The following is a 13,195-nucleotide window of genomic DNA, read 5'->3' on the forward strand; positions in this document are numbered from 1 at the left end:
ATTCATACAGGATACAGTTAGATACAGATTCTTTTACTGCATGTGTTTTGTCAACTGAAGTAGTCAAAAATACTGGTATGTACAATGTCTGTAAAAACACCTAAAATACATGAGAACACATTGTTGGGAGTTCTATTATTTGCACCGTCTGGAGAAAATAAGATTAAAATATATGGCATAACTGTGAGATACTTTAAGAATATTAATGGAGAACTGTAACTTGTTTTCAAACAAGGTTAAAATGAGGATAAAATTGTTCCAAGTGACATCTCTAGCGTACCGAGAGAGCTGTTCAGTCAGCTTAATTCTCCACGACAAGGTTTTCCCGTGATTTGTCTTTGAAGTCCTCTGTTGAGAAGACTCTAGGATATTTTTTGAGGAGTGAGTCTGTTTTTAGAAATTGTACTATGAAACAGTGTGTCGAAGCTCTTTCTGTTACTTTTCTTGCCCTTCTGCACTCTTTTACTCTATCTGTAAATGCATCATCAGTTTATCATCATTTCTTGACCATTCTTATTTAGGTTTGCGAGCTCCACATCTTAATAACATTTCAGTCAGGTCTGACTCCAATCAGTTGTAGGAGCCTATGGCTCAAATCTTTCAAATTGGTAATGTTAAAGCATCTTTGTTATCATTAGAAGCAAAAATTGGATGATAAGTTTATTTAAGGTAAGTTGCAAGAACTCCTTCTCAGATGTAAAATTACTGCTAATTCCTCGAGAAGTCCTGCCAATCCGAATATTATAATAATCCAAACCTGTCTGTTTGTTACATTTTGTCCTGTTTGGATCCTTCATGATTATATGTTTATTTCATTTAAGTAAGTCCTAGTGATTGACCAAAAATATTAGAGATATAATCTATGTTTTGCTGGATAAGAGACTGAATGTTTGTTTCCGTTTCTCTATCTAAAGATTCAGTGAGGAAACACATCAAAAGCAAGTCAAGTTCTGTCCATTTCCATTGTGGCAAAGCCAAAGCTGAAGTGAAACATCAGGTTGCAGCTGCTACAGAACTGGATGTAGAGAAGCACAAGGAGCACAGCATTGAGACAACAGATACTTGTGCTCAGCAGAGAAGAAGGCAGGCTTCTGCTTGTAGGACTGCGAGTGCTGGGGAAAAATTAAGAGATCAAAGCCAGTCTTCATCTGGCAATAAGGACCATTGTGATGGAATGACCATGTTCTTCTGCAGCTCTGGTTGTACTGGTGGAATTGCAAAAAGCTCAAAGCGGTGTGAAGCTGCTTCCAAAAGCAAAAGGCATCAGCAGAAATCCAGAAATAAAGAGGTAAATGATGAGCGATGTTCACCAGCCGGCTCTAGTAGACCAGGAAGTGCCAAAACGGTATTTGTAAACACCAGAAATGGCAGCACACATGCTGCAGAACAAACTAACAAAGTGGGAAATAACGAATTAGCAAAAAAAGACTCCTCTTTATTGTCTGCTGAGGCAGCACCTACCAGAACTGTGCCAAGAAACCCAGCAGCATGTTCTGCTCCTGACGACAGTTTGAACTTGGAAAAAACAGCCATAATTGGACCCAGAAATGCAGACGATCAATTATATCCTGTCACATGGCAATGTACAAATATTGAACTTATCCCTTTAGAGATTCGATTGCAGATCATAGAAAAAGAAAGAAAAAGAAAAGAGCTGTTTCGGAAGAAGAACTACGCTGCTACAGTGATACAGAGGACATGGAGAAAGTAAGTCTACTGTTGCAGTAGCTAGAGAAATGTGGGATACAAGTAAATTAAATTAGATTTGTTTTATTATTTAGGTGTGCTTTATTTGGTCTTTTTGCTTATGTTATTAACCAGAGCTAAATCAGAGATTTAATAATTTTTCACCAAAGTGGAAGTGGGTTCAGATGCCTAGAATTCTATTTGTAAATTCATAAAAAGTGCAGGTTAAGTGATGACTTCTAATAATTCGAGAAGTTATTAAACTTCTATTTTAAGCACTGATATTTAGAGAGTGCTGGTCAAGATTTGCCTGAGTCTAGAGTTCACTGATGTTGTGCACATGTTGTGAGACAGGATTTTTCCTGAAAAGGTTGTTATACCCATATCCTTCACCACCATTTACTGTCTCACCTGAAATTGTATTCTGGCCTGACTTTTAACTGGTTAATCAAACCACAAGAGGTTTGGAAGCCTTGGAAGTTCATTTCCGAAACTTGAAGTTGACTTGAATAACTTGATTGAGCAGGAAAAACTGCTGTAAGAGGAAGACAGAAGATAGTGAGATGTCCCAGTGTTTGCTTTCCGCAGCATTGTCCTGCTTCCATGAACGCATGAGTTTCAACCTCAGAAATACAGTCATTCTTGATATACATGCTTCTTAATATTTCCCTTCTTATAAAAAGTGATAGGAAGGAGAATTGCACAAGGGGAGGTTTAGATTGGGTATTAGATAAATTTCTTTACTGAAAGGGTGGTGAAGCATTGGAACAGGCTGCCCAGGGAAGTGCTGGAGTCTCCATCCCTGGACGTGTGCAAAAAGTGTGTAGCCGTGGCATTTTGGGACATGGTTTAGTAAGCGCGGTTGTATTGGGCTGACAGTTGGGCTTGATCTTAGAAGACTTTTCCAACCTTAATGACTCTATGAATCTAAGAGTATGGCAAATGTAGATGAAGGATATATCATGTAATATAATAATATGTACATAATTCTTATTTCCTGGGTTTTATTGAAATTTTCTTCAGTTTTTACGTGGATGCAGAAAGCTATAAATTGCCAATTGTTACTAATAACCAGTCTTTCCAGGTCTCTCACTAGCTTAACAGTTTCATATAAGTTTTAATATTCCTTAGCATTCAAATAAAGAAAGAATAATGAGGAAGTTCCTTTGAGAACTCAACTCTCACACCCCATGGTACAGTTCAATAATAGTGCAAAAATTGTTCTTCCACTCAAACTGTATCAAAAGGGGCAGCTGGTGGTTGTCGGGGAGCATATAGAGCGTAGTTACGTCCTTTATACTAGTCCCTGGGAAACCTGCATGTTTCCCGCAGCAGCAGAATCAAGTACAATACTCACCTGCTTGCAGAATAAACGTTGAGCCACTGATAGACCTCCCTTCTTCTGGGCCATTCTGGAAGCTTTGGTTTCCTCACAGAGAAGTTCAGAGGGGCAGGTTCTTTCCTGTGCTGTGCCCAGAGCCGAGTACTAGCTGTCTTCCCAGTGCAGGGCAGTGTCTGCCCTCAGCAGCTGGAGTACAAAGATCTGCTCTGTTTGTCACCACAGCCAACCTGGGCTGTTCAGCCACTCCAGTAATGTCCTCTGGGCCACATCAAGCAAGGCCAGGACCAAAAGTTAAGAGAGAACAGCTCTGAATACTTAATGTACAAACCTGCTGTTGTGATGATAAACTATCTTTTTGCTAACTACCGCATAGTTCTGAAAAACTAAAAAAGAGACATGAGGTTCTGCTGCTTGCTTGCAGTGGTGGTTCCAGGCTTAAAAAAATCCTGTTTCTTATTTTGCAAGGTGGAGTTTTACCTGTGTTCCCTATTGTAGGAAACAGCAGGGAGCTAAAAGACAAGTAGTACTAGTAGCTTGTTTGGGGAGTTCTGAGAACCAGTATTTCTCCCATTGCTTTTCACAGTTAGCTTATGAAGTATGAAGAAGTCTTGTCTGTCTCAAAAAGAACTGATGCTGCCCGTTCTTAGGGAAGGAACACCAGACCAGACACCCCAGCTCGCAGTCTGCTTGTTCTTAGACTGATATTTTCTTTTACTGATGAGTCTAAATATTTCCAAGCATGAAGCTGGATTTACAGGCCAGTAGTATTCCAGGTTATCTCTTCGGTGTTGCTGGAGTCTAAAAGTTACAGCGGCTTTTGTGAGTACCTTCCTGATGCATTGAGAATTAAAAGCTTGGAACATGGTATAGACCTTATTGCTTTCTACAAATACCTGAAAGGAGGTTGTGGAGAGCAGGGAGCTGGCCTCTTCTCCCAGGTGACAGGGGGCAGGACAAGAGGGAATGGCCTCAAGCTCCACCAGTGGAGGTTCAGGCTGGACATCAGGAAAAAATATTTCACGGAAAGGGTCATTGGGCACTGGCAGAGGCTGCCCAGGGAGGTGACTCAATCACCTTCCCTGGAGGGGTTTAAAAGACGAGTGGACGAGGTGCTGAGGGACGTGGTTTAGTGATGATAGGAATGGCTGGACTCGATGATCCAGTGGGTCCTTTACAACCTGGTGATTCTATGATTCTACGATTCTATTTTTATATCATTTTGGATCCTCTTTTTTGGTGATAATTCTGACTTCTTTGTACAGTATCGCCTACTTACATACAACTGTCGTCTTTGCTCTCCATTTGCTGTTTATGCATCCAGCTCTGGGGTTCCCAGTACAAGAAAGACATGGACCTGTTGGAGCACGTCCAGAATAGGACCACAAAAATGATCCTCTCGTAGAAAGAAAGGCTGAGAGAGTTGGGCTTGTTCTGCCTGGAGAGAAAGCTCTGAGGATACATGATTGTGGCCTTTCAATATGTAAAGGGGCTTAGAGAAAGGACTGAGAGGGACTTTTTACCAAGGCCATGACAGGAGATAAGGCAGTGGTTTTAAAGTGACAGAGGGTTAGACATAAGAAGGAAATTGTTTTACAATGAGGGTGGTGAGGCACTGGCACAGGTTGCCCTGAGAAGCTAAGGCTGCCCCATCCCTGGAGGTTTTCAAGGTCAGGTTGGATGAGGCTTTGAGCAACCTGGTCTAGTGCAAGGTATCCCTGTCCATGGCGGGGTGTTGGACTGGGTGATCCTTGAAGGTCCCTTCCAACCCAAACCATTCCATGATTCTGTGCCGTGTTTCTCATACATTAATAAAGATGAATAAATGTGTTTGTTCTGTTTGCAAAACTCATCTTTTATAGGACACTAACAAGGATCATAAATTCTGTAAGATTGTAGGCAAAATGAGTTTGGCAGTTCCTCCACTGTCATTTTATTACGTCTGCAGACAGTTTCTTTTGCTAGAGCTTTGATGGAGTTTGTAAAGTTTGTGGCAGTACCATAATGCATTTATTTTCATGAACGTTTTGATGCAGAACACAGAACAGTTCATTGGGCAGCAACGCTGTCACCAGCTGCCGTGCTTCCCTCCTGCATTCTCTCTCCCAGGCTCACCAGTTCCGCTGTCTTTCCTACTTATACTTGAGGCTGAACACGAGCTTTATTGTCTGAGTGTTTTGAAACTCACATGGATGATGAGAGCTGTGATTTTGGACAAGATTTTCTTCTCCCAGTATCCACTCAATTACCACAGCGTTTATGTTTGGTTTTTTTTTTTAAAAAAGAGAGTTCTGCCTCTTCCTTTGAAGCAGACTTCATGCATATCTCAAAAAAAAGAGGTGGTGTGGGTATTTCAGGATGTGGATCCCAAGTCAGAGGGTGGCACCTGCCTGCCAAGAACTCATGGTTAGCATTTCTAGGTAGCTCACGCTAGGCAGCTGCATGTGCTGGCTGCTAACATGTCTGTTATACTAACAGTCTTTCTGAAATAGCTATTTTCCCATCCACTGTACATCAAATTATAGTTCTTAAGTGAATACCCACTGTATGGCTGTGGGTTCCACTCAGTCCTGTGTTTGCTTTTTGAGTCCAAGCTTGCACTGGTAAATACCAGTATACTTGTAGTCAGCAACAGAATTATACCTGGTTAATGTAGAATTAAAAACACATAGAAGTACATGCCTGAGTTCTGGCCTTTCTCTGCATTAGCATTAACAAGGTTGAGTCGCCTTCCCTGGAGGTGTTTAAAAGACGGGTGGATGAGGTGCTGAGGGACATGGTTTAGTGATTGATGGGAATGGTTGAACTCGATCATCCAGTGGGTCCTTTCCAACCTAGTGAATCTGTGATTCTAATACATTTGTCTCACTGCAAATTTTATAGTCATGATTTACTTACCTAAAGTTTATTGAGAGCTGTTGTCAGCTACAACACAATGCTCGTGTTCTGCTTACGTGTATTAAGCTTGCCTTTCTTGAGAAAAATGTTTAAATTCCCACAGTCCACCAACTTTATAAATGTACTCCTCGAAAGTGTTTTTTAAGGTGTGTGGCTTGCCAAAGGTTAACTGCTTATCCTGCTCATTGAGGCTTACCGAGTGTCTGGCTTGCTGTCTCCTGGGGGACACTGAAGCCTGTGCCATTCTCCAGGGTCCTCAATGAGCCAACAGATGGAAATAAGTTGATTGCTGGAGTCAAGATAAATATTTTTATGTATTATTGCTATATGCATACTTCGACCAGCAGTAGTTTTTAAGTTTAGAGCTTCTGTAGCAATAAAGCTGAATACCATTTGCAAATGTATTCCACGTTTCTTTTACATGCAGTAGCTTTGTTGACAAAGCATTGGATATTTTGTTAAGGCACCACATCACGTTCATGGAACATCAAAACATGGTCCCACTCTTCTTTTTTGTCACCAGGATCAGAACAATCTGTTATGGGAGATGTGAATTAAAAAAATGTGCACATACTCAAAAGACAACTGCCTACATCTTCTCAGCGTCAGAGCCTCACAGTTGTTTTCTTGTCGCTGAAAACTAGCAGTCGGTCTCTACAGCCATGAAATCACAGCTGGGTGCAAAGGTGGAGTGCCTGTGAATGGGACATTTCACTTATCAGCAAAGGCTCTGGCAGTAATTACCGAATTCCAAGAGAATAGCTTAGCATTCTTCTCTGTTTGGGTATAAAACAGTTCCCCAGTTGTTTTCTCTGCAGTGATATTCACATAACCCATCCTTAGCTCAGGTCACTGCAATTGTGTCCCCCCTTTCGCTTTCCTCCCCCTCTCTTACCCCACTGAAAAGTTCGAAGTGACGTGTTATTTAACAAGACCGGATCATTTTTTAACTCTGCCTTGAAACTCCTGTTCTGAATTCATGCAGCGCTTTGCAGCTTGCAGGTACGACAAACATTTATTGCTAAATTGCAGTTGCTCCCCACATTTGTTATGTGCTTTAATGAGCTGTGTAACAGCACATGCCTGAATTTTGAAGTTCCACTAAATTAAGATTAAATACATTTGTCTCACCCAGCCAATTTCACAGAGATAATTTACTAAGCTTATTGAAAGTTTAAAATTATTGGGGCTGTAACTGAGCATATCATCCCCCTTTGGCATTCTGTTGTGCTTTTATGTACTCATTTTCCATATGCGGCTGCTGTTTTGTTTGAATTATGTTGTTCATTGGGGTGTAACGTATGTTTAAACAATTTGTATCTGGTTGTGTTGCCTTTTGTTTTAATTTAGAACTTGTTGCAGATGGAGCAACAGAACAAAATCACCTCTTTCTTCCTCGTTCCTTTTACTAGGGCATCCGGTAGAAGCCTTTTTGAATGCTGGAGGGGATGATGATCAGTGTGGTCTGGCCCGTTACCAAACACTTATAATTAATATTTTATAAGTGTTACTCAGTATTCATTTGTGACACGTTTGTACTGGGAACATTTGGAGTTAATTGTGAGGCCAGTTAATTGACTTTGTGAGTGTCAAATGCCAATATCCGACTGGATCCTTCTGTCTATTCAAGAAAAAAAAAAACTAAGCAAACGGGAAGGGAAGGGAAGGGAAGGGAAGGGAAGGGAAGGGAAGGGAAGGGAAGGGAAGGGAAGGGAAGGGAAGGGAAGGGGAAGGGGAAAGGCTGAAAACAAGGTGAGGGGAGCATCTTCAGACAAAGCAGCTCATTTTTCTGTAGAGGAAATGTGCAGTTGAACCTGTAAGAGGTAGATTCAACTCATCTCTTGCATTGGTTGAGAATACAAAGTGGCAAGGCACGTGAGAAAATTTGTTGTTACTAAGCTGTGGATATAGTGAAAACAAGAAAACAATATTGATTATACTGCTGTGTTATCAATATTTACAGATTTTTGTCTCCTCTGCATTAATATTATAAAGCCGTGATAAGCTGATGTTGCAGTACCATAACTTTTGATACCAGTAGTGCTAGATTTTTATTACCTGCGTGATATAATGGATTCATCCAGAATAGAACCCAGCTCCTACATTTTCTTCTTAGCAAAAAATCTCTCATCCAAATGACTTAGCACATCAGTGGGAGTTCTGTTTTCCCAGTTACTCATGTAATCCACCATGTGAACTGATGCATGGAAAGCACTGGAGTTAAAACAGGTCACCTAAAACAAGTGCTCTTCTCTTTTCTGCTCTCTAGTTACCAGCTAAGACAGGAGTTGTTTCAGCTCCTTAGTGCCAAGCGGCAGTGCAAAGAAGATGAAGACAAATGGAGACAAGAGACAGCTGCCTTCTTCATTCAGGTTGCTTGGAAAAAACAGCTGAACCATAGCCCTCTGAAATCGGTTCCTTCATGTAAAAATCCAAAATCTATAAACAAAACCAACTCAGCCATAAAGCCCAGCAAGCAGTCCGTCCTTAAGCAGATATATGGTAATTTTGTCTTCACTATACTTGATTTTAAATAGCTTTTCTTTTGATAACAGTGTTCCCTGTATTTTGGCTTCTTCTATGCATTTCTTATCTAATTACAAGGGATGTCAACTATTTATAAAAATTAGTCTGAACCTCAGGTCTTCTGGGTGATTGTTTTTCTGCTTCAGGTTGGAAAAACAAAGCCTCTGTGATTGAAAATGGCTGCTTCTAAAGGTGTTTGTATCACCACTTACAGCATTATTCTAGCACATCTTGAGCAACCAAACAATTCTGTTGCCAGAGCTGCTCACATATATAAATATGGGAAGAGACTAAAGCTGGGGATAGCAGCCTCAGTTGATGAACAGTGGCTATTGGGATCATGGCTTCATTATTTTACGCATTGTTGTAAGCTTTTTTGGGGGTTGTGTTGTTTTCTATTGTTGTATGAGAACAGGCTGAGAGAGTTTGGGTTGTTCAGCCTGGAAAAGAGGAGGACCCAGGGAGACTTTACAGTGGCCTTTCAGTACCTGAAGGGGCTGCAGGAAAGCTGGGGTGGGATTTCTTACAAGGGCTCGGAGTGATAGAATGAGGGAGAATGGCTTTAATTTGGAATGGGGAAGATTAGATTAGATATTACTAGAAACTCTTCACAATGAGGGTGGTAAGATGCCGGCACAGGTTGCCCAGGGCTGCAAGGAGGGTTAGAAGTGGATGCTCTTTACGGTCCCTTCCAACCCAAACCATTCTATGATTCTATTTCCATTTGAAGAATATGGTCTTGTTCCATGTTAATAACTTTCTTGTTTGAAGACAGTTAGACTTTGTTGGAAAAGCAAGATCATCTTTTATGATAAGACTGCTTTGCGCTAAGCCTAAATGTGCATGGTGCAAAGAAATGCAGCTTGGAGAAAGGGTAGAAGAAAAGCACTGGTACTTTACCAGGTGGTGAGTCACTTCTCTCATGGCTCTGTAGATAGCCAAAAAAGATAAATACATAGATAAAGATAATAATTTTATTTATCTTCTTTTTCTATAGCAACTGCAAGATGTATTTGAACTTCAGTTAAACTTCAGTTGTGATTGTCACAATTTTCTGTCACACAGAACATCTCATGAGTTTCCTCTTCATAAATGAGAATTAATTTTCAGGATAAAATAATGCCGTAGCCTAGTGGAATAGTTTATAGCTTTGCGTAACCAAATCGTTCTATGAATTAACACAGAGCTGCTCGTATTGTTCATTGCAGGACGTTCTCAGGAAGGCAAAGGGTATCAGCCAACAAGGCCTCCTTCTAAGCTGAAACTTTCTGATGTGCAGTTGGTCTCAGGTAGGACACATACACTGTCAGAATACTTCATTGTTTATATATGGATGAGGTTGGTTTCATCTTAGGAAAGAAAAAAATCTGCTGAAGAAATGGGATCTCACATCAAAACACATACCTCCTACCAAACTGTTATGATTGCACGCTCGCTCTTTCATTACTTACAGACTTGCTTGAATAGTGCACCTTTATCCCTATGTTGAATTCTTTATATGGCTTTAAATTGGAAGGGAGAAGATTTAGACTAGACATTAGGAAGAATTTCTTCACCATGAGAGTGGTGAGACACTGGCACAGGTTGCCCAGGGAAGCTGCGGCTGCCCCATCCCTGGAGGTGTTCAAGGCCAGGCTGGATGGGGCCTCGGCAGCCTTGGGTGGTGGGAGGTGTCCCTGCCCATGGCAGGGGGGTTGGAACCCGATGATCTTTCAAGTCCCTTCCAACCCAAACCATTTTATGATTCTGTGATAGGAAAACCTATTTTAATTGGGCTGTTACTACAAAAGACCTTAATGTAATGGCCTCGTACTGTGATAAGCCAGGGAACGTTCACCTGTGGTTACAACTGCTTACGGGTGCTCGTACTTTGGTTCAGCAGCACAAGTATTTACAAGTCCTACAGAAGTAAACAGAGCCTGTTGCTCCATGTGCCAAGAATTTACACACCTGTTTGTTAGAAATCCGTTGTTTAATGCATAGACAAAACCTGGACAATCCAAAGTTACTCACCTGATCTCTGCCCTTCCTTCTAAAGTGGCGTAACGGGGTTCCCGCGCTGTGCACAGCGCCTCGATTGCGTCACAGAATTTTACTTGCAGTAAGTTTTAAGGCTCTAACAAAATCCTGCATTCATTTGCTGTGTAATCCAGAAGCCGCGTAATCATTACCAGGACTTCCTTGGGAAAGCCTTAGTTCTGTTCGTATCGGAAATTTTATGTGTGGAACTGGTATTGGGAAAGTAAGATTGGAGTGATGAGGAGGGTGAAGCCGCGCAGTCAGATGGGGCTGTGCCACAGAACAGCATCGAAGAATGCGGGTTGTACCAAGGCTGTCACCCAAGGCTGGACTTTTACCTGTGTGGCATTAGTTGACAGGTTGCTTAAAAATGAAGTTAAGAGTACGTGGTCACCTCTCCTCTGCTTCTTTACTAAATAACATTGCTTAGACATTTTCAAGTGCACGACGCGCTGAAACGGGGCCGGGCACTACGGCCACGTCTGCCCTTCACCAGGGGACGATTTAGTGCCCCGTCGGCCGCTTGGTCTTCCCAGTTGTACCACGCGCAGCTCAGACCAGGGCACAGCGAGGCAGCAACGAAGCACAAGCTTCAAGGAGGCACTAGTTCAGATAATTTGCAAAGGCAAGTAAAGTACATTTTTCAACTCATTCAACAAAACTCTGAAGTCAGAAGGAAAGCTGACAGGAGGCCCGTCCTTGAGGTTGTTAGCACCGTAGGTGAGTTTCTGCCTCACCAAGACAGAAGCTTTTTTCTTCCACTGTTTGAAAACGGTTTTAATTAAGAGCCCTGACCAGACAGGTGTTTGATTGCCACCTCTTCACGCAGACATCAATCTGAATTTGAAAAGAGCTTTAGCAAATAATGCTTCTGTTCGTTTAACTTCTCACGACAACAGACCTCGCTGTCTTCCGAAATAAAAAGGCTTTCTTTGGAGGCTTCGGTGTCCTTTGCTTTCATAACTTGGTGACGAATAGGATAGTGATAGGAACTCTGCCCAGTTCCTTTAGAACACTACCTACTTTTATTCCCCTAATAGGAGCTCAGGGAACTTTAGCCCTTACTTAAAGACAATAACATGTTTTTCATCTGGCTGCCTTTGTGCATGACAACATTACGCTTGTTGGAAAAGTTCAGAGCTGTCAGTGGCTAATGCCAGATACTCTTATTTCTGACGTAGGTGCCTGGAGTAGGTCAGAAGGAGCCGCTCAGTTTGCTTGCAGAAGGCACGTCGGGGAAGGGAAAAGCTGACTGGCAGCCCCAGTTTTAATGTCCATACAGGTAGCAGGAAAAGCAGCCGGTGACAAATCTGGAGCAGGAGGCTTTAACACCAAACTCAGTCACCGCGTTGGCGTGCGGAGACAAACACTTTGGTGCGGGGACACACAGAAGTTATCAAAAGGAAGTGTACAAATAAGTAAGGGGGGCAGAGGATGACAGGTAGAAAAGGAGCGTGCAAGGGGACATACAGATAGTGGGGAGGTGCTTAAAAATATTCTAGAAAATAGGAGAATTGTTCCTTCTTTAATGCGTTTTCTATTAAATAGCTCCTTTTGGCAATTAATTCAGTAACACACGTAAAGAGGCTCCCTGCAGCCCACTAGGCAGATAAACTCACCTTTCTGTTTCGCCGTGGGCACTGTAGAGCGTTTATCAAGTTGTAAAGGAGGAGGCGTTTGCAATTCCTGGTATTGAAAGACACCCTTAAGGTGTGCTGGGTTCTCTTCCTCCATGAAACGTTCGTATTTCGCACTTTGCATGACCCTGGCTAGGATGGCGTAAAGCACTGGAATGGTCCCATCCAATCTCTACAAGACTGGGAACGGGAAGCCCAACGTTGTTCGTAGCACACGACAGTCGATAAAACCATTGAATGAGGCCAGATCTTCAGCCAGACTCCAAACTGTCCAGCTGACATTCATTTTCGCTTTCTAATAAGTCCGAGAGCACTTGCGTTAGTCCTGGATTCATTTTCCTGACCTTCTTGAAATGACCCAGCACTTAACGTTGCTGGGAGCTGTACCAGGTGCCACAGAAACCAAACTCTACGGATAATCAGCAGCGAGATGTCAAGAAAAAGGTTCTTTTTGCAGCTGTTTATGAAATTTAGAATGCAATGTAGATTAAACTTCTTTTTATCCACTAGAGTTACTCATCAAAACCATTTTGTTCTTTTACAGTAAACAACCTGCAGGGCATTAATTTGCTGGAAAACATGGGAAAATCAAAGCAATTTTCATACAACATGAGACCAACCACCGCTGCAAAATCAAAAACTACAAGACACAAGCACTAAGCAAAACTGAACATTTGGAATTTAAAAAGCACATTGCGGTACAACTGTTCCCTTTCGTGATGTCGGAGTCGTCTACAACGTATTTCCAATTTTGTATTATCTCAGCTTTACATGCCAAGCAGGCTTCTAAGGAGTCGAACTCATTTTATGCTGTGTACAAATTAGTTTTTAAACGCAAGTGTTAATTTATTTACTGGCAGGATGAAACTTGAATTGCATTTGGAAACGGGAAATGAAGCGCTAAGCCCAGCATCACAACAGAGCTGCGGGGGTTCCCAAAGTTTTCTGTTGTCGGAGGCATTTGGGATGTGTTCATCAAATGCAGTTTCAAAGGAGAGGGAATTGATACCAAAGATGTTCTGAAAGCCTGATGCTTGATTTCAACTCAAATAGGTACAGAGCAGCCTTCACGCTCCACTTCTGTTCTACA

The 13,195-nt window shown here is 41.9% G+C and overlaps 1 protein-coding gene across 2 annotated transcripts in view; it reads left to right on the forward strand.

The window, feature by feature from the left end:
- Positions 1-12,991, forward strand: part of INVS (inversin) — an 86,641-nt gene extending 73,650 nt beyond the window's left edge. For both annotated transcript variants that reach the window (XM_069853320.1, XM_069853321.1), the window contains 4 exons: positions 915-1,707; positions 8,193-8,425; positions 9,658-9,738; positions 12,650-12,991. In XM_069853320.1, the coding sequence (XP_069709421.1) occupies positions 915-1,707; positions 8,193-8,425; positions 9,658-9,738; positions 12,650-12,765 (1,223 nt within the window). In that variant the 3' untranslated portion in view covers positions 12,766-12,991. The remainder of the gene's footprint in view (positions 1-914; positions 1,708-8,192; positions 8,426-9,657; positions 9,739-12,649) is intronic.
- Positions 12,992-13,195: the final 204 nt, after the last annotated feature.

The sequence above is a fragment of the Phaenicophaeus curvirostris genome, chromosome 3, assembly GCF_032191515.1.
Source record: "Phaenicophaeus curvirostris isolate KB17595 chromosome 3, BPBGC_Pcur_1.0, whole genome shotgun sequence".
NCBI classification, from domain to species: Eukaryota; Metazoa; Chordata; class Aves; order Cuculiformes; family Cuculidae; genus Phaenicophaeus; species Phaenicophaeus curvirostris.